Genomic DNA, 21,484 nt, shown 5'->3' on the forward strand with positions numbered 1-21,484 from the left:
CCTGCGTTTTCTGGATTTCAACACACACACAAATCCCTGCGTTTTCTGGATTTCAAGTCTTAGAATTTCTTTACTTCCTGTTGGCTGGGAAATCTTAATATTGCAGCCTTCAAACAGTGTCAAGTTCCTGAGGATGTCGTCTGTCTGGAGCCATGGAAACGGAGAGGCTATTTTGGTGGTAATTCTCTTCCTTCCTTCCTTCCAATTCCTAGAAATATGCTTGAAAGAGGTAACCTCGATTGCAGACAGCATCTATAACATCCAGTTGCTTCGAGAATTTGCCAACGAGTACCTGAACAAATGCTTTTACCTCACTTTGGAAGATATGTTGTATGCCCCGTTAGTTCTAAAGGTAAGAGAGAGAGGGAAGGCGGCGAAAACGCTTTTCAATTACGCGTAGGAGATTTTTTTTTTTTTTTAATTTGATTTATATGCCGCCCTTCTCCGGAGACTCAGGGCGGCTTACAATGCGCTAAGCAATAGCCTTCATTCTTTTGTATATTTATACAAAGTCAGCTTATTGCTCCACAAACTGGGTCCTCAATTTACCTACCTTAGAAAGGATGGAAGGCTGAGTCAACCTTGAGCCTTGGCGAGATTCGAACCTGCAGTAATTGCAGGCAGCTGGTCTTAATAACCAGCTTAATAACAGGGTGCCTTAGACCACTGTACTACCAAGGCTCTTGCGATTTGGTTTATATTCCTTTTTTTTTTTCCTCCCTTCTTTTCCCTAGCCCAACGTAATGGTTTTCATTGCCGAATTATTCTGGTGGTTTGAGAACGTCAAGCCGGATTTTGTGCGCCCCAGGGACCTCCAAGAAGTGAAAGATGGTAAGTCTTGATTTGGGCTGGGGAGGATTCGTCGGTGGCAGCGAAGAAATTTTACAGTGGAATTGGTTTCCCTGTCTTTACCCTGATGGATATTCTCAAGTCTTCTTCGTGTTTAAAACGACAAATTGGTCGTCTTTTGTCAAGATGCTGAAAATGTCTAAAGAGGAGGGTGTTGTGGCCTGCTGATGGGCCAGCGGAGCTGGCAGCAGAGCGGACAGTGAGGAGGTTGGGGAGGGCCAGTCCTGGGGGCTGGGGAAAGCTCGGGCGAGGGCTCTGCGTCAGAGAGGGAGCTAGGCAGCAGTGAGGCAGAGGAACAGCTGGAGCCTGTTCCTGGTGTGCGCATGTGCAGAGTTGCCAGAAGACAAGTAGACCAGCAGGGTCTACTCAGGAGTAAAGCCACACCTTGGAGGTAATTGGCCCCTCCCATAGGAAACAAAAGAGGAGCGAACGGTGAGTGTGGGTTTTTGCAAGAAACAATTCGTTTATTCCGTGACTCTGAGACTCTGTGCCAAGTTTGGCCTTGTACTGCGGTTGGAAACCATTCATGTGGCAGCTTGCCAAACGAGATAAGGTCTGTGTTGATAAGTATTCCTTTGAAAAACTGTTTGGACAAACCTGGCTGACTGTGAATGGAAGGAATTCACAGTCGTGTAAATAAAAGAGAGGAGGAGGAGGAAGAGGACTGGGGGGTCCTAGGTGTTCTCTGAGCTTGGTGCTTTTCTTGCAGATGTTTTATTGCCAATATTAGATATATTAATTGCCTTGAGTTGTATGAAAAAAGTGGGATAAAGATCTAAAAATTTAAGAAACAAAAATTCCCTTTCTGGCCCTTTTAATGCAGTCTGGTCTCCCAGTATTCAGTGATAGCAAATACTCCCTTGTCTGAGTGCTTGAAAAAGGAAAGCGTGTATTGTTTCTACTCTTCCTCTACTTAAAGATGAAGTTCGGCCTGCCAAGAATTGCCCTTCAAAGCCTCTCCTGGCATTGCAGAGATGACCTCATGAGTGTTGGCTTGCTCTAGAGAAATTCGAGGCGATTCATAATCAACCCCGCTCGGTCATAACCGAAGCTTTTCCCAGCTTCCAAGGTGGATGGGATGATTGGCAGCTGAAACCTCCTCCATATCGGGAGGAAGACGGCTTTTACGCTCCTTAGAGAGATGCAAACTCCTCGATTCCTTCCTTCCTTTCTTCCTTCCTTCCTTTCTTCCTTCCTTCCTTCCTTCCTTCCTTCCTTCCTTCCTTCCTTCCTTTCTTTCTTTCTTTCTTTCTTTCTTTTTTTTTTCATCTTTGTTGTGGTTTTTGAAACCGCTTCCAGGGTCCCCCTGCTGGAACTCTCCTTAGAAAAATTTAGAATAGTTTTCTTTCTTTAAAAAAACGGCAGGTTATTCGCACAGGTTGGGGGTCCCTTCATTTCAGCCTTTTGCTTCTCATCTTTTAACAATGAGGGGTCCTGGGTGCTCTCTGAGCTTGCTTGTTTTCTTGCAGATGTTTCATTACCCAACTAGGGAACATCATCAGTGCTAGTAAGGAGTGGGGTTTGCTGTCAGTTTGTATACCTCTGTCTTGCCTGTCTCTGTGAGTAGAGAGTGGTTTTAGAATTTTTATTTTTTAAAATTTGATTTATATGCCGCCCTTCTCCGGAGACGGGTGGCTTACAATGTGTTAAGCAATAGCCTTCATACTTTTGTATATGGGTGGCTTACAATGTGTTAAGCAATAGCCTTCATACTTTTGTATATTTATACAAAGTCATCTTATTACTGACTTTATTAAGGTAGGTAAATTGAAGACCCAGTTTGTGGGGGCAATAAGCTGACTTTGTATAAATATACAAAAGGATGAAGGCTATTGCTGAGCACATTGTAAGCCGCCCTGAGTCTCCGGAGAAGGGCGGCATATAAATCAAATTAAAAAAAAAAAATTGCCCCCACAAACTGGATCCTCATTTTACCTACCTTAGAAAGGATGGAAGGCTGAGTCAACCTTGAGCCTGGTGAGATTCGAACTTACAGTAATTGCAGACAGCTGGTGTTAATTACAATGCTTTTAGTCTGAGCCACCAGACCCTTTGGTTGGGCTGTTTACTGATGGCTCTTTTGCAGTTTTTTGATTGGGGTATTGCTTACTTGATTGTTGGTCTGAAGTTAACCTTGGATTAATCTATGCTGCTCTGGGTGCTGATTACTGGTGGAGAAGTGCTGGAGTCTTTTTTCTTCTCTTTTGGGCTGGTTGGTTGTTTCTTTTGCACGGTCTATAGATGTTGAGGACCCAGATTGTTGGGGGCAATATGTAGACTCTGTAAACCACTTAGAGAGGGCTGTAAAAGCACTATGAAGCGGTATATAAGTCTAAGGGATATTGCTATTTTTAATGTCTATGTATCCATTGATGGGTGATTTATCAGAGTGCCAGACTTCTAGAAATGCCCTGACATTTTTTTGGACTCGGCCTGGTCTAGGATGGTCACATTTTTCCAATTGAAACTATCAGAACTCTTCACTAGCACTGATGATGTTACCTAGTTAGGGTCATGAAACATCTACAAGAAAACAAGCCAGCTCAGAGAGCACACAAGGACCCCTCATTTCAACCCTGAGCTCCAAATATTCTCCTTTTTCTCAGTTTCTTGGTCTTTAAGAATAGCAATAGCACTTAGACTTACATACTGCTTCACAGTGCGTTACAGCCCTCTCGAAGCAGTTTACAGAATGAGCCCCCAACAACTGCTGGCAATGGGCAGAGTTAGCCAGGAAGGAAGGAAGGGAGGAAGGAAAGAAGGGAGGGAGGACTAGCAATAGCACTTAGACTTACATACTGCTTCACGGTGCTTTTACAGCCCACTCGAAGTGGTTTACAGAATGAGCCCCCAACAACTGCTGGCAATGGGCAGAGTTAGCCAGGAAGGAAGGAAGGGAGGAAGGAAAGAAGGGAGGGAGGACTAGCAATAGCACTTAGACTTACATACTGCTTCACAGTGCTTTTACAGCCCTCTCTAAGCGGTTTACAGAGTCAGCCTCTTGCCCCCAACAATCTGGGTCGTCGTTTTACCCACTTCAGAAGGATGAGTCAACCATGAGCCTGGTGAGATTCGAACTGCCAAATTGCAGGCAACTGGCAGTCAGCAGAAGTAGCCTGCAGTACCTCACTCTAACCACTGCACCACCGTGGCTCATCTTGACAAAAAAAGACCGATGGAGACATTCCACTCCTGGTGAAAAGAGCAAGAGGAGAAGGAGGAAATGTCTATGTGTCTATGGATGGTTGATTTGTCAGAGTGCCAGGCATCTAGAAATGCCCTGGCATTTTTTGGGACTTGGCCTGGTCTAGGATGCTCACATTTTCCTCAGTTGAAACTATGGTTAAATCTGTCTGTATGCTGTGAAATTAAATCTTAGCAGATTCTTCCAGTGTCTTGTTGTTGTTGTTGTTGTTGAATGTTGGAGTTCCAGTTAACACTAACCCTGGTGTGTTTTAGCTAAAACCATGCTGCATCAGAAGAGCAGCCGCCCGTCGGTACCCATTTCCAATGCCACAAAGCGGAGTTTCATGCCGAGTCCGGCGGTCCCCAGTTCAGCTGACATGCAGCCTCCGAGTCAACTCTCGCAGGAAAGTTGCAGCAGGTATTTCAAATATCCTGAAATAGTTTTTGATGGTTTCGGAAGCTAAGAACGGTAGCAAAACATGTCCTGTTAGTTCTGATCGGAGTGCTAGTCTTCAATGGAAGCTCTGCTCCTTGTCCACCTAAGACTGAGGGAAGTGTCCACGCTTCCTTCACATGAAGTGTTAATACCACTTTATAATGCCTTGGTAAGGCCACACTTGGAATACGGCATCCAGTTTTGGTCGCCACAATGTAAAAAAGATGTGGAGACTCTAGAAAGAGCGCAGAGAAGAGCAACAAAGATGATTAGGGGACTGGAAGCTAAAACATATGAAGAACGGTTGCAGGAACTGGGCATGTCTAGTTTAATGAAAAGAAGGACTAGGGGAGACATGATAGCAGTCTTCCAATATCTCAGGGGTTGCCCCAAAGAAGAGGGAGTCAAGCTATTCTCCAAAGCACCTGAGGGCAGGACAAGAAGCAATGGATGGAAACTAATCAAAGGAGAGAAGCAACTTAGAACTAAGGAGAAGTTTCCTGATGGTGAGAACAATTAATCAGTGGAACGACTTGCCTCCAGAAGTTGTGAATGCTCCAACACTGGAAGTTTTTAAGAAGAGGTTGGATAACCATTTGTCTGAAGTGGTGTAAGATTTCCTGCCTAAGCAGGGGGTTGGACTAGAAGACCTCCAAAGTCCCTTCCAACTCTGTTATTCTATTCCTTGGCCGTGATGTTTCACCTCCATCCTCCCATACAAATCGAAATCCTAGTCTCTAAGGGACGCTTCCGAAAAGCGTAGCAGTCAAGAGGCAAATTTAATTGAGTCGGAAACCGGCACGTCTTTGCAGAAGCAAACCCGAGGTTAAAACCTAGCCAAGAACACGAAGCAGGCAAGGGGAGTTTGAAGAAGCTCCCCGTTTCAGCCATTCGGTGGGGGGGGGAAAAAAAAGCTGTTCTCCGAATTCATTTCCCGGATTTATTCGTTACATCTTGACCCAAATAATTTTGGGCCTTTTGGGTTGTCCTACTTTTCCTCTGGGATAATCTCATCCTGTGTTTGAACTGCTTTGCGCGGTGACCTTGCCGGCCTGTTTTTTTTTTTCCTGTCTCTGTCGCTTCGTCCTCCCTAGCCGAGTTTACAGTAATTAATTTTGAAGACAGAACCCCCCCAGAGGCCTAGATTCTTATTCACTCCTCTTTCCTTATTATTATTACTATTTTTTTTTAAAAAAAGCCTTTGCTCCATTTTAAGACCATGTGCATTATCGACTTCAGAGGAACCTCAGTGCCTGATTGTGATTTTAGGCTGACTCGCACCTGACTTTGGTAGGCGTTTTTTTGTTTTTTGTTTTGTTGTGCTGTGATTGACATTTTGGGAGGGGTCAATCGATAGGGGTTTCCTTTTGCCCATTCTGTTTGAAAAGAAAGCCTGTTTCAAAAAAAACCGGCTGACCCCTCTGATGTGTTTCCCAACAGTGTCAAAGGAAGTCCTGCCTTCAGCCCGTCGCACCCTTTGCTGCCTTTAAGGCAGAAGCAACAGAAGACGGTACAGGGGGAAGACACCTCAGGTAACTGCCCAATCCCCCTTCTTGTGAATCATGTAGGAGCAACTTTCGAGATGGAGGGAGAGAGAGAATTGGTGTGTGAAGGTCTCATGGCTGCTGAAGGGGGAAGTAGCCGTTTTAATACTGCCCTGAGGATGGTCCTCCCTTCCCTTCCCTTCCCTTCCCTTCCCTTCCCTTTCTTTCCTTTCCTTCCCTTTCTTTCCCTTCCCTTCCCTCTCTTTCTCCTTCCTTCCTTCCTTCCTTCCTTCCTTCCTTCCTTCTTTTTCCCTTCCCTTCCTTCCTTCCTATTCAAGGGCACCTCAAAATTATAGAATTATAATTGTATGAATGAATTAGGTTGGTAAATAGCTTTTGGGGAACAGTAGAGGACTGTTTTTTGCTTTAGCAAGGAGGTTAGGAAACTACCTTTAAACTTTACCTTCCTCCTTTCCTTTCCTTTCCTTTCCTTTCCTTTCCTTTCCTTTCCTTTCCTTTCCTTTCCTTTCCTTTCCTTTCTGCTTCTTTCTTTCTTTCTTTCTTTCTTTCTTTCTTTCTTTCTTTCCTTCCTCCCTCCCTCCCTCCCTCCCTCCCTCCCTTCTTTCTTTATTTTTTCCTTCCTTCCTCCCTCCCTCCCTCCCTCCCTCCCGCCTTACTTACTTCCTTGCTTGCTTCCTCCCTCCCTCCCTCCTTATTCAAGGGCATCTCAAAAAATTATATAATTCATTAGACTTCCTCCTCCCTCCCTTCCTTCCCTCCCTCCAAATCCTTCCTTCCTTCCTTCCTTCCTTCCTTCCTTCCTTCCTTCCTTCCTTCCTCCCTGCCTCCCTCCCTCCCTGCCTCCCTCCCTCCCTCCCTCCCTCCCATCCATCTCAATTTCATGATTCTGGGAGGTTCAAAAACTGGTGGAAAACACCATAAGAAACAAGAAAACAGCGACATTCATTTAAACTGCAATTTCAGGAAAAACAAATTCAGCAGAACTTAAAATGCAACCGCTGCATATCTCCTCCCCCCTCCCCCAGGTCCAGTGACAAATTATGTCTTTAAGGCCTTTAAAAAAAGGGCAGCTGGGTCTAATCCCTGGGGGGAATTGACATTTCAGAGGTCAGGTGCCATGCAAGTCCTCCTGCTTAATAAGGGTGATTGACATAATACGCCCTTATAACACCTCTACTTTTTCCAGCTGCCCCAGTTACCTTAACTGGGAGCTTCTAATGCCTTTCAAAAGGCATTAAAATTCTAGCTTCCCCCCTCCTCCAGGCCCACCCCCCCTTTCCCCCGACCCCAGCATTGGGTCAGAAAGTGGTACGAACCTGTCGGATGAAGTTTTCCTTTATGTCCTTATGTTTTCGTGCATCTATTATTAGCTCGCTGCATTATTTTTACCTGGGTCTAATTTGAGGTTTACTAGTTTATTCAGGCTGTCCTGAGTTGCGTGTTTAGCAGGCCACTATATAAATAGAACAAATATGGGTTGTTGGGTTTTTTTAAAGGATTTAAATATCAGCAAGCGTGTTTGTTAAAAACATTGTGTGATCTGTTGGTCCTTTTTTTATTTTAGACCAACGGCATCGGTCTAATTCCTTGACTCGGGCAGATGGGCAGCCTCGGGATTCGATCCTTGCATGGCCAGAGAAGAAGCAAAGGTAACCCCTTGCCAGCTACTTTGTAGATCAGGCCTGTTTAAAATAGGACAGCCCGCCTTGAAGTTAAACCAAATAATCAGTGACAGATTTCAAATCCCCGAGCTCTCCTTGTTAAAGGCAGCAAACTTCAGTGGCCCTCTCTAAGCCTGTAAGGCTTTAAAAAAAAAAAAAAAATACTAAAAGTATATTTTTATTAGGCCAGACTTGGTCAACTCTGATATAGTGTTATTTTCCCTTTAATTTGTGCTCTGTTCGATAAAATAGTTTTGTCTTTTTTTAATATTGTAAGCCGTTCAGAGTTACCCTTTGATAAGCTGGGTGGCCAGTAGAAGGAAGGAAGGAGGGAGGGAGGGAAGAAAGGAAGGAAGGAAGGAAGGAAGGGATAGAGAGACATAAAGAGAGAGAAAGAAAGAGAGAGAGAGAAATAGATAAAGATGGATGGATGGATAGATCTATAGAGAGATAGATATACATAAAGAGATAGAAAGATAGCGATAGAGAGATAGATAGGGATGGAAGACAGACAGACAGATTATAGATACTGTAGATAGATGATGATATAGAGATAGATAGATAGATAGATAGATAGATAGATAGATAGATATACTCTCCCGAAAGCATGCTTCTAATAGTTGTCTCTTTTAGGCCCCTTTCACAACCCGCACCATTTGGTCTTCACCACACGGCGAGCAGCGACGCGGACCCCAGCTCCGGCGATAGCATCAGTCTGGCCAGGTCCATCAGCAAAGACAGTCTGGCATCCAACATCGTCAACATCACCCCGAAACAGCAGCTCCCCTCCGCCCCCGTGAAAAATAGCGGGAAAAGCTTGCTGAACAATGTGGAGATGGAAGACGACGAGGAAGAACTGATTGCCATCATTCGCCCCGGCACCACCCTGAACCACGGCGGCCTGGAACTTCAGTGCGCTCTGCCGGCTCGTTCCCCTGGCTTTGTCGGTACCGCCTGGACTCCGAAATCCCCGAGCGAAGCTACGGACAATAAGCCGGAGAGCTTTTTCCTGGAGCCGCTAATGCCTGCCATTTTACGGCCAGCCAAGGAGAAGCAGGTCACCAATAAGGAGGACGAATGCGGAGAAGGAAAAGCAAGAGGTTACGCGCCCAAGAGACCGAGCGAGGGGCACGCGGCTTTGGCCCATAAAAAAACCAACGGCGGTCACGGTGATCACAGCCTTAACAGGACTTTTAACTTGGGTTCTAGTTCTGAACTAACCGTGACCGCGGGCCCCAGTTTGGCAGAGCCAGTTGTCCATCACTCGGATGTCAGGATGGAACCCTTTTGCCCCCAAGCAAGCAGCAGTTTAGAGACATCCTCTCAAGAGCAGCCGTTCGCGGGCTTCTTCCTGCATGCCGCCAAAGCGGAGGAGGAGGCCATGTCCAGCGGCGGCACCAACCTCAGTTATCTGAAAAGCCCCAGTTCCCACCGGGCGGAGACCTCGTGGACCATGGTCAGGCAGGATTCCGACTCGTCCATCCTAGACATGGAAGAAGCCGACCAAGACTTGGCGGCCGAGGAGCACCCTCTGATTGCCAAGTACATCGGAGAGGAAGAATCCGCCAAGCTTCAGGAAGACATGAAAGTCAAGGAGCACGAAGACAAAGACGACGCCAGCGGGCGATCCAGCCCATGCCTGAGCACCATTTCCCAGGTGAGCAGCGTCTCCATGACCAGCGGGAGTGCCCGGATGACCAGCTTTGCGGAGAGGAAGCTCCAAAGGCTGAACAGTTACGAAACAAAATCCAGCACGAGCAGCTCGCAGAAAACCACCCCAGATGGATCCGAGTGTTGTCCGGCTCCGCTCACCACCTGGAAACAGAGGCGGGAACAGAGTCCCACCAGACAGAGCAAAGACAATGTGAACCTCTTGGCGTCCGAGCTGGTCCAGCTCCACATGCAGCTGGAGGAGAAGCGGAGAGCCATAGAAGCTCAGAAGAAGAAGGTGGAGGCCCTTTCCGCCAGGCAGAGGCTAAAACTCGGCAAGGCAGCCTTCTTGCACGTGGTGAAGAAAGGGAAAGGGTCGGAGATCTCGCCGTCCCTGAAGCCGGAACACTTCACCAAGGAGTTCTCCGGGCACAACGGGGAAGGCCTGGAGGAGGACGCTTTGAATTCCAAAACGGCGGAGGTGTTCCTTACGAAAGAGGAGGTGGTGGCAGGTGAAGACGAAATTCCCAAAGAGAAGGTTCAGGAAACGGTCGGCTTCGTGGAGGAGAGCATTTCCAGAGAGCCCACCATCCACGAAATCGAGAAGAGCAAGAGGGTCTCGGCGGCTCTGCTGGAAGAGAGCATCGACTCCGCCGACCTCAACGAATGTGACCTTTCCATCGAAAAGCTGAACGAGACCATCAGCACCCTTCAGCAGGCCATCCTGAAGATCTCTCAGCAGCAGGAGCTTCTCATGAAGGCCCCAACCCTGTCCTCGACCCGCGGAGGCTCTCAGGACCAAAAGATCAAAGCCCCCGTCCACTTTGTGGAGCCCCTCTCCCCTCCCGGCCCCAATCTCCGCAAGCCACCCCGGCTCGGTCAAGGACGGAGTCCCCGTTCAGGAAGGCCATCTGAACTCAAAGTGGCCAAGGACCGTCCCCATACCACGCCTCGCATCAAGACCCCGACGCCCAGCGTGGACACCTTGCCCCACTTGAGACAGTTCCCACTCAACAATTCACCCAAGGTGCCAGTCGAAACGGCTCTTGAAAACATCCTGGGCCCAGGTAGCGCTTCGCAAGAGAAGCTTTCCTTTGAGAGTTACCGGCTCTGCGACGACAATCAGAGAGGGGCCTTTGTTTTGTCCTCTTCCAGGGACACCAACATCCTCTCGGAAGCCATCAAAGATGAGAACAGCAACATGGAGGACTTCCATCACCTGGCTTGTTTTGATGTCTCAGGCCAGGAGAACGTCTCCCTCGAAGAGCCTTCTAAGAGCAAAGGCAGCCTCATCGAAGTGGACCTCTCGGATTTAAAAGTCCGCGATGAAGAAGTGGAAAGCCAGGGCAACTCTTCGGATTTAATCAATGAAATGGAGCAGAAATCAGGCGTTGGGTTCTTCTTCAAGGTAAGGGCCGCCAAGATCTAAAAAACTATTTGGAATCATTCTGGTTCCCAGACCTGCCTCTTATATTTAGAATAGGAATAGAATAGAATAAGAGTTGGAAGGGACCGTGGAGGTCTTCTAGTCCAACCCCTTGCTTAGGCAGGAAACCCTACACCACTTCAGACAAATGGTTATCCAACCTCTTCTTAAAAACTTCCAGTGTTGGAGCATTCACAACTTCTGGAGGCAAGTTGTTCCAATGATTAATTGTTCTCACTGTCAGGAAATTCCTCCTTAGTTCTAAGTTGCTTCTCTCCTTGATGAGTTTCCACCCGTTGCTTCTTGTTCAGCCCTCGGGTGCTTTGGAGAATAGCTTGACTGCCTCTTCTTTGGGGCAGCCCCTGAGATATTGGAACACTGCTACCATGTCTCTCCTAGTCCTTTTCTTCATTAAACTAGACATACCCAGTTCCTGCAATTTGGAGACAGGTGTGCAAGGGGCGGATTATTTTTATATCATTGTTTCATTGGTGCGTTTGGTTTTTGGGGGGGGGAAATGTTTTGGGAGTGAAGTGGCAACCTGCGTGTTTGTATTTTGGGGAAATGGTTTCGGAATGAAGTAACTTTTCTGTCAACCCACAATCGATCACACAGGGATGTCAGTGGACAGTTTAGCTTGGTTTGTGTCTACGTAACGTTGCAGTCAAAAGTGTTTTCATTAGGAGGATGCCATTTAAAGGAAAAGGGGGTTAATTTGACCACGGTCTTAACTTGTTTCTCTTTCTGAAAATCATAAGAGCTGAAGAAACTTCTCGGATCTTGTTCTTCCAAGAAAAACAAGAAAGCCCATTTTTGCCTCTTGATAAAAAGCACCTTCGGGACATAAGATGGTAGACTTGAAGCGTTCTCTAATCTGGATTTTAATTCTCGCAATTTCCCAGCCAACCTTATATCATGGCAGAGAACTCTGGAAGTTGAAGGCCGCAGGTTGGGGACTTGCAGAAGGCTGGGCTAAAACATTTGTAATTGACTATCATTTTGGGTGCAATAATTAAAGGGAAATGGGGAAGGCTTTTTGCTAAGGTGTTGATGCAATCAGTGGGGGCTCTAGTTGGTTTATTACATGTATGTATATGTATGTATATTTGTTTTCTGAGGTTTTTGCGGGTATTTGTATGTAGGTCTTTGGTTATTCGGGTTTTCTCCCGCGTAAAATTGGAAGTGTCTTGGCCAAGACACTTCCAATTTTACGCGGGAGAAAACCCGAATAACCAAAAACCTACATGTATGTATAAATATATAAATACATATCGTGTTTCCCCGAAAATAAGACCCTGTCTTATATTTTTTTGGACCCTGAAATAAGCACTTGGACTTATTGCCATGTGCTCAAAAGCCTGATTGGGCTTATTATCAGGGGATGTCTTATTTTGGAGAAACAGGGTATATACATATATGTATATGTATACACACACACACACATGTCTGTGTGTTTGTGTGTGCTGGTTTTTTTCCCCCTCAACAGAGATCAAAATTGCAAAACTAGGAATTTCCAGGTGCAGGAGAGATCTGCTTAGTGCAGGGATCAGCAACTTGCGGCTTCAGAGCCACATGCGGCTCTTTGGGCCCTCTGCTGTGGCTCCCTGTCAGGTGATCCCACCATTGGCTGGCCCTGCCCCTCGCCCTTCCCTCCCAGTCACTCCTCGCCTGGCCTGAGAAGGTAAGGGTGACAGCAGGGGATGGAGAAGCGGTCAGGGCAGAGACAGAGAGATACAGAGAGGGAGGGAGGGAGGGGAGAGAGACACATGTCAAAAGGATTGTGTGGTTCCCGGTGGTTTTTAACAACTGGTTCTCTGCCCTAATGATCGGCTGGGTAGGCGTGGCTGGGAGGTGTGTGTCATGCGACTAGTGAAAGTGAGTGACGTCGAGTTGGCCACGCCCACCCAGGTTTTGTGGCTTCCGGTGTTTTCTTTTCTGTGGGAAATGGGTCCAAATGGCTCTTTGAGTATTTAAGGTTGCAGAACCCTACCTTAGTGGAACCTCTGGTTGTCAAAGACCAAACTAATAAATGCCGTATTGTTTAATTTAAAAATTTTCAGGTTCTGAGAGTAATATAAAAGATTCCGAAAGGCATATCAGGATCTTGGGAAGATCTACCAGCTAGCCCAGGGTTTAGCTACTGAACTTTATTGTAAACCGATGAAATGACAATTGTACGGTTAGGAAAGCCACCGTCGGTGTATTTTCTCCGTATCGATGCAGGCAATATTTGGACATTCCTTTTTTTCCCCTTTTTCTTTTCCTAGGATGAACAGAAAGCCGAAGATGAGCTGGCGAAGAAACGTGCCGCTTTTCTTTTAAAACAGCAGCGCAAGGCCGAAGAGACCCGGCTTCGAAAACAGCAGCTGGAGGCAGAAGTTGAACAAAAGAGGGACGAAGCTCGGTAAATCTCTCTCCCCCCCACCCTCCAACAATAAGGAAGAATAAAGATGTAGGACAGGGGTGTCAAACTCGATTTCATCGAGGGCCACATCAGGGTTGTGTTTGACCTCGGGGAGGCCGGGATGGCGGGCGTGGCCAGGGTGGGTGTGGCCATCATGACGTCACTCATGTGGTAGCCTGAGTGCTCTGCCACGAAAATGGGCTCCTGGGCCCCGTTTTTGGCTGCAACGGCCTCCTGTAGCCCCTCTGCCAGTGAAAACGGACCTGGCAGCCTTCCCCCCCTCCTCCTCCCCCCTCCCCCCCCCGAGGACCGTTTTCACTGGCAGAGGGTTGCAGGAGGCCATCGTGGCTGAAAACGGAGCCTAAGACGACCGCACAGTGTGACGGAAGTACCTTCTAATGGCTTCCGTTATATAGGCAGCTTCTGACCCAGCTTCTTAAAGTGGCAGTAACCCTGCTGCCTCATTCCATTGCATCAGCTTCCGGTTGCCTCTGCTCACAACCTTTCATCAGCTTACAGCTATTAACTCTTCATACCCTGACAGTTTTCGCTGGCAGAGCCACCGTGGGCCGGTCCTTTGCTTGTTTCCAGGGTGGCCTTGTGGGCCAGATCTAAGCACCCTGCAGGCCTTGAGTTTGACACTCCTGATGTAGGAGCTGGTTGGCGACTTCCCCATTTCCTTTGCCCTTCTTCGAGAGTCTGGAATCCCTCCTTAATTTTTTGCAGGCGAAAAGCTGAAGAAGACCGTCTGCGGAAGGAAGAGGAGAAAGCCCGCCGGGAGCTCATCAAACAAGAGTATTTGCGGCGAAAGCAGCAGCAGATTTTGGAAGAACAGGGCTTGGGTAAACCCAGACCCAAAGCGAAAAAGCCGCGGCCAAAATCAGTCCATCGGGAGGAATCTAACAGCGATTCGGGGACCAAGTATTCCTCTACCCGTAAGGCACAGCCCCACTTTTGAACTTTGAGTTGATCTGGTGACGCTCTGAATTGTTTCTATGTGTTGACAATGTCTCCCGCCTTTGCTCTCTTGGTCAGCTGATAACCTGAGCAGTGCCCAGTCGGGATCGAGTTTGTCCTTGGCATCTGCAGCAACAACTGAGCCGGAGAGCATCCATTCGGGAGGCACGCCTTCCCAAAGGTAAGCGCACCTGTAAAGAGAAAGTTTGGGCCTTTGGGAATAAAAGGAGGATGTTTCCTTCCTGCCTTGTTTGACCACGAAGCAAGAATTTCAGCTGGTCAGTCACGGTCTTTCGTCTGGAACTACATCTCCCTTTAGAAATATATTTGCAAAACAACCATCGGGAAACGAATGAACCATCTGCTAACTTATCTGTAGAAAGATTGTTCTGACCTAGGCTTCCCAAGAGCATGAAGCAAACTCCTTGTCCCGACAAAAACCCCTTTTTATTAAGTTACTGTGAATTCTTCTCATTCACATCCAGCAAAGTTTTTCAAGGGTGAATTTAGAGTCACAGACCTTATCTGGCTTGGAGAGCTGCCAGGCCGATATCTTCAAAACTTGGCAAGGAGTCACGAACCAATTAAGCAAACTAATTGTCTCCTGCAAACTCCACTCTCCCTTTGCTCCTCTTTTATTCCCTCTGGGAGGGGCCATTCATCGTCCACGTGTGGCCTTACTCCCAAGTCGACCCTTGTTCCTTAGCTGTTCCCTTCGTCTGGCAACTCTGCGCATGCAAACACTGGGAAGAGGCTTCAGCTGTTTGTCTGCCTCACTGATGTCCGACTCTGAAGGCAGCTGACAACTGTCAGACGGCCCTGGCCCCCTCTCTGCCTCAGACGCAGAGCCCTCATCAGAGCCTTCTCTAGACTCCAGGACTGGCCCATATTCCTCCCCAACCTCCTCACTGTCCGAATCTGCTGCCAGCTCTGCTGGCCGCTGGCGGGCCACAACAAAGATATCCTAGGTGAAATTATTTTCCAGCTGCTCCCCATAAAAAATATAGACTAGAATGTGACTCTTATCTCATTTTGTTTTCCTTTTTGGAAACGAAGGCCAGAGATAATTCATATTAAAATATATGGGAGGGTGGGTGGGTTCCATGCTGTTCTCAGACTTTGGTTGTTTTCTTTCAGACCTTTCATTACCCAATTAGGTAACATCATCAGTGCTAGTGAGTGTGATTTGCTCCCAGTTTATTTACAGTAGCTCTAAGTTTGGATGTTTTCTTTCAGACCTTTCATTACCCAACTAGGTAACATCATCAGTGCTAGTGAGTGTGATTTGCTCCCAGTTTATTTACAGTAGCTCTAAGTTTGGATGTTTTCTTTCAGACCTTTCATTACCCAACTAGGTAACATCATCAGTGCTAGTGAGTGTGGCTTGTTTCCTGTTTATATACAGTAACTCTGAGCTGGGTTGTTTTCTTGCAGGCAATTTGTTATCCAGCTAAGTAACACTGATGATGTTACCTAGTTGGGTCATGAAATGTCTTCCAAGAAAACAACCAAGCTCAGAGAGCATCAAGGGTCCCCCCCCCCTTTTTTTTTTTCATTCCTGAGCTACAATTTATTCTGCTTCATTGATACTCATTCTTATTCTGCTTCAAATACACGGATCGTGGGATTGTGTTTCCTCTGGCAGAGTGGAGTCCATGGAATCCTTGCCCATTTTGAGCAGGAACCCAAGCCGAAACATGGAGCGAGATTGGGAGAACACTTCGACCGCCTCTTCGATTGCCTCGGTGGCCGAATATACAGGTGAGGGGATGGATCTTAGCAGTTTCTATACAGCCTCCCAATTTTATCCTTTACCCAAAGGGAAACACCATTGCTGAGCAGGAGATTTCAAGTTGGCCACCTCTTTTGAAACAAAACGGCAGGGTGGGCAAGTGAATGGAGCTAATAAAAGGTTGATTTGATGCAGTGAATGTTTTACCTGCTTACAAAACCATCCAACCATGAGCCGTGGTGCGGCACAGTGGTTAGAATGCAGTCCTGCAGGTTAATTTTGCTGCCTGCAGTTCGGCAGTTCAATCCTGACTGGCTCAAGGTTGACTCAGCCTTCCATCTTTCCGAGGTGGGTAAAATGAGGACCCAGATTGTTGGGGGCAAGGGGCTGACTCCGTAAACCGCTTAGGAGCGGGCTGTAAAGCACCATGAAGTCTAAGTGCTGTTGCTATCTCTTTCCAGGCCCAAAGCTCTTTAAGGAGCCCAGCAGCAAGTCAAACAAGTCCATCATCCACAACGCCATCTCCCACTGCTGCCTTGCTGGAAAAGTGAACGAGCCTCATAAGAATTCCATCTTGGAGGTTAGTCTTTCTCAGGGGTTTGGGATTCAGTTGGTCATCTGTAATGTCATCTATTAACTGGTCATCTGTTAAAGGAGACAGATTGGTTCCCAGTTTTCTTGGGGTGGGTGGGAAGTGCCAAATGTTTCCCCAAGCTTCTACACAGGGTGCATGAACCGAAACAAAGGGGCTGTCAGGGTTCCAATGGATGCCCTAATTAAATCATGACCCTCGAGTCAAGCTTCAAAAGAAATCCAGTTATTTATTAGGAGCTCCATGTTGGCACGTTCCCAAGTGAAGCCAACTCTGACCCCATGTAATTTACGGCCCTAATCATGACCCTGTTTCCCCCCTCCCCTCAGGGTGTGTCATCAATCACATTCCCCAACAGAGCAAGGATTGTAGAAATCACTCCCCTCCGGCCGCTGTGGGTAACCCTGGGAGACAGCCTTGAGAAAGATATTTCCGGAATATGCTCCTGTCTATGGCAGCCGTGTTGCTTCGTCGGTTTCCCATCCCCCTTGCCTATGGCCACTCGAGAGAAGGCCAGGGATGCTTTGCGAGTTGACAGGGTGTTATGGCTTAGTGTAATATTTTCCAGTCTTTCCAGTTGTGCTAGAATTCAACAAATCAGAGTTAAAACACATAAGTAGCGTCTGTGGGGCTCTGTCCAGATGAAAATTGTCCCAGTGCAGGGCTACACTTTGGAAGCTTAGCTCTAAGCTCCTGGCCCACTTTTTAGGTCTGTATGCTGACCTAAATACCAATAGCAGAGAATATTTGTACCTTAAGATTGAACTGCATAGTCCTTGGGGCTCTCTTGAGTTTGATTGGTTGCTTGCAGATGTTTCATTACTCATCTAGGTAACATCATCAGTACTAGAAGGGAATGGGGTTTGCGAAGTGGAGGAGGGGAAAGACTGTGGCCTCCTTGGTGCTCTCTGAGCTTGGTGGTTTTGTTGCAGACATTTCATTACTCAACTAGGTAACATCCTCAGTGCTAGAAGGGTGTGTGGAGAGAAGGAGAAGGGGGAGGAACAGGACTGTGGGATCCTTGGTGCTCTCTGAACTCAATTGTTTTCTTGCAGACCTCTCATGACCCAACTAGGTAACATCATCAGTGTTAGGAGAGTGAGGTGTGTGGAGAGGAGGAGAACTGTGGGGTCCTTGATACTCTCTGAGCTCGGTTTTTTTCTTGCAGACCTCTCATGACCCAACTAAGTAACCTCATCAGTGCTAGAAGGCAATGAGGTTTGCTCCCTTCGTTACCGACCCAAACAAAAGCCCCCCCATTCCTTGAACCCTTAGCTTTTCCTGGCCCTCAAATATCTTCTCCTTCTGCCCGCAGGAGCTTGAAAAGAGTGAAGCCAACCACTACATCATCTTATTCCGCGACGCCGGCTGCCAGTTCAGAGCACTTTACTGCTACTATCCCGACAACGAAGAAATCTACAAGCTGACCGGAACGGGCCCAAAGAGCATCACCAAGAAAATGATCGACAAGCTGTACAAATACAGTTCGGACAGGAAGCAGTTTAACCTGATCCCGGCCAAAACCATGTCCGTCAGCGTAGACGCGCTGACGATTCACAACCACTTGTGGCAATCCAAGCGACCCGCCGTGCCAAAGAAGACCCAGAATCGCAAATGACACTAAAAAAAAAAAAAAAACACTAAAAAAAAAAAAAACCCGGGGCTAGATTTCATCGCTGAGGGTTATCCAACGAGTGGAACCATAAACCATGTTTTTTTATTTAAAAAAAAAAAAGAAAGGAAAAGAAAAGCAGCTTCTTAAACACGGATGCAAGGATAGTATGATGTTTCCTCTCTTTTTTTGGGACGCAGCTGGTTTGCCGGTTTGGTTCGGTTCGGTGCGGATGCTTAGACTGCTGCTACACCCATCGCTGACTTCTTGCGGCTTTTCACGAGAGACCAGACCCGAAGCTGGGGATTTTGTTTTTTTTCTTTTTTAAACTTGAAGCTCTTCATTGATACCAGTTGGGATCCCTCTTTTTTTTTCCTTCCTTCCTTCTTTCCGATTCAACACTCCTGCAAAAAAAAGAAAAGAAAAAAAGGACACCGTCTCATAGTTGGCAAAGCTGCAGTTTTGGAAGGGAAAGAAAAACTCGAATAACGGAGACTGGATGATCCCCCCCCCCTCCGCGCCCCCCCCCCAACCAGGAAAAAACTCACTTTTTCCTTCTGCGTTCCTTAAAAGGATCTCACACCCACTGCATTTTTACTGCCAATGTCATTTCTGGGATGGGTGGGAAGGGGAAGCCCAGCCTACCTTGTTGCCCGCTCCTCGGCTCAGTTTACCTACAGTATCCCATTTCTCGATCGTACGCACTGACAGAGATGTCAAATCGGTCTCTTTTTAAAAAATAAAATAAAAAACGGAGACAGAGGACATATGCAAAACAAAAAAATAAAAATTGTGACTGCTTGCGAACTTTTTCGGGGCAAAACACAATCATGAAGAAACGAGAGAGGTGCTACTGGCTTGGATTAGCTCGTTTGAAACTTGACATGGCAAAAAAACAAAAAAAAAAAACCCTTGGATTTTCTGATTCGTCTCCTCGTCTTCTCCCTCACCCTTCTGTTTTATTTCTTTGTTGGACGAGACCCTAGGAATAGCGGAACTTTTTTTTTTTTTTCACTCCGAGCACGTTAACACTCCGTCGAATGGTGCACTCCAGTTATTCACCGATGCTTTTTTAAAAATAATAATAATCATGTTAAAAATCAAGCCCTGCTACTTTTTTGTCCTGTCCTGTGTGTCTGTTCTTTGCTGGATGAACAGCATGTTCTTAATGAGGGAGTGTGTTCCTGGTTTGTTTGTTTTTTCTTTCTCCCCCTTTTTAAGTTTTTCCGTGGGAGCCCTTTTTAATTGGGGGGGGGACACAGACGCAATGAGACAACGACGTATACAAAAAGCCAACCGATTTTCCCCCTTACGAAGGGGCAAGTTTTTAAAACAAATCTTGTGTTTGGTCTGAAAGCTCAAAAGTGGCTTTGGAGGGTTTTTTTTGTTTAGTTTGGGTTTTTTTACCCCCCTCCCTTCCCCTTTCATCTTGAAATATTAAACCTTTGCGTTGAAACCTTTAAACCTGTCTGTGCTTTCAAAACCCAAACCAATCTTTTTTCACAATTGGGAATAAATGATGCAGGAAGCTTTGATGAGGATGATGTGTTTTAAAATGTGTCTTCCCTTCCCCTGAAAGGTACGGTAAAAAAAAATCCGTAGCCTTCAACCCAAACCTTTCTTTTTCAGACTTTACTGCTTGGAAATAAATATATGTGTGTGTGTGTGTGTGTGTGTGTGTTTGTACACACACACACACAGTATATATATATATATTCTGACAAAGGTTTTAGTTTGCACATGTTTACTTCTACTTGAAATGTTACTTGAAGAACTTTTTGAGTCATGCAGAGACGCTCTTTCTGACACTAGAGACGAACGAAAGAGATGGAAACACACACCCGTGAGTTGTTATTTATGAACCTAGAAAAATAATAATTATAATGATGATGATGGGAGGGCAAAACAACTTTTGTATAGAGCGAGGCGAGAAACTATGTTCTTAACACTAAGCTAGAAATGCTTAGGGGAGGAGAGAGAAAATCAGGATGGTCTTCCGTTTGTCGGCCATTCCTTCCCTCGGTTCGTTCATTTTAAATAGATTGTAAATTTTGTTTGATAGTCGATTTATCTTGTAAATAAGGCTTCGTTTCTTAAACTATTCAGAGGATTCAACGTGGTTGTGAGCGAATTTTTTTTTTTTTTTTTTTTGGTTACATGCTTTTCATGCTTTGATTTTTTTTTTTTCTCTCTCACTGTTTGATATACGACATATTTATTTTATGGAAGCACTGAAAATAAAGGTCATCATCCGATTTTGGTTATTCCATGCATTTTATATTTGTGTGTGTGTGTGTGTATGTGTGTGGTTAAACGTGTGTCAACATAGGCGCGAGCCTTTAAAGATGCGTTTGGTTATGTTCCTGCATGTCACGGGCTGTTTATTATTATTTATTGTTTCCCAAAGCCAGTTATGATTTTAATGCCATAGGTTTTAAAACACGTTAACCATTGCGCATGGGTTTTTCTTTTCATTTTGGCCTATAGGGCTGAGTTACCTATAGGTCAGCGATTCTCAACCTTTCCTTTAAATACCGTTGGTGGCCACGGATCCCCAAAACATAACTCCAGATTTAAGCCAAGCCTTCGTGGTGACATCGTGGCACCCCCCTCCCCCCAGGGGTCCACGGACCACAGATTGAGAACGGCTGCTATAAATTATTGCCGAAAATGGTTTTGCTAATGGGATTAATCTCTTGTCTATAGCAAAGCTGGAGAAAGCAATCTTTCTCTGTAACGAAAGCAAAGGAAACAAACCTTTTTATGGGTGCTGGAAAAATCTTGGCTTTGCTACTTTCCAGAGGAATGAAGTTTTTAATGCCCACAGAACACACAATTTCCAATTTCCAACTTCTGTGTTCCACAGAACTCTGGTTTCAAACTCGTGCCCATCTTCAGAGTCGCATGCCCGCTTTTCTTTCCTTTAAACCACTTTCGCTGGGTCACTTGCATGGTTCAACCCACCGCTCGCAGTCCTCAACTTAGGACCACGATGGGAGGCCGAAATTTCTGCCACTAAGTGTGACAGTCAAGTAAACTTGGACTCATTTTACAATCTTTCTTGCCAAGGCTGTTAAGGGAATTGCAACCGTTGTTAAGTCAGTAACAGGGTTGTGAACTCGAATTTGGCTTCCCCGTTGATTTTGTGCGTCCGAAGGGCACAAAGGGGGGACCCTATAACTCTTCAATCGTCATAAGAGCCTTGGTAGTACAGTGGTTTAAGGCACCCTGTTATTAAGCTGGTTATTAAGACCAGCTGCCTGCAATTTCTGCAGGTTCGAATCTCACCAGGCTCAGGGTTGATTCAGCCTTCCATCCTTTCTAAGGTAGGTAAATTGAGGACCCAGTTTGTGGGGGCAATAAGCTGACTTTGTATAAATATACAAAAAGGATGAAGGCTATTGCTGAGCACATTGTAAGCCGCCCTGAGTCTCCGGAGAAGGGCGGCATATAAATCAAATTTTAAAAAAAAAA

General features: G+C 46.2%; 1 protein-coding gene across 4 annotated transcripts in view; it reads left to right on the forward strand.

Annotated features, from left to right (window-relative positions):
* Nucleotides 1-20,265, forward strand: part of CAMSAP1 (calmodulin regulated spectrin associated protein 1) — a 38,551-nt gene extending 18,286 nt beyond the window's left edge. For all 4 annotated transcript variants that reach the window (XM_087880049.1, XM_060695056.2, XM_087880050.1 and 1 more), the window contains 12 exons: nucleotides 213-352; nucleotides 735-831; nucleotides 4,309-4,453; nucleotides 5,912-6,003; nucleotides 7,541-7,625; nucleotides 8,271-10,695; nucleotides 12,981-13,117; nucleotides 13,844-14,052; nucleotides 14,153-14,255; nucleotides 15,720-15,835; nucleotides 16,268-16,386; nucleotides 17,714-20,265. In XM_087880049.1, coding sequence (XP_087736175.1) covers nucleotides 213-352; nucleotides 735-831; nucleotides 4,309-4,453; nucleotides 5,912-6,003; nucleotides 7,541-7,625; nucleotides 8,271-10,695; nucleotides 12,981-13,117; nucleotides 13,844-14,052; nucleotides 14,153-14,255; nucleotides 15,720-15,835; nucleotides 16,268-16,386; nucleotides 17,714-18,016 — 3,971 coding nt within the window. In that variant the 3' untranslated portion in view covers nucleotides 18,017-20,265. The remainder of the gene's footprint in view (nucleotides 1-212; nucleotides 353-734; nucleotides 832-4,308; nucleotides 4,454-5,911; nucleotides 6,004-7,540; nucleotides 7,626-8,270; nucleotides 10,696-12,980; nucleotides 13,118-13,843; nucleotides 14,053-14,152; nucleotides 14,256-15,719; nucleotides 15,836-16,267; nucleotides 16,387-17,713) is intronic.
* The last annotated feature ends 1,219 nt before the right edge of the window (nucleotides 20,266-21,484 follow it).

The sequence above is a fragment of the Pantherophis guttatus genome, chromosome 16 (assembly GCF_059756535.1).
Source record: "Pantherophis guttatus breed Tessera chromosome 16, ASM5975653v1, whole genome shotgun sequence".
Lineage (NCBI taxonomy): Eukaryota > Metazoa > Chordata > Lepidosauria > Squamata > Colubridae > Pantherophis > Pantherophis guttatus.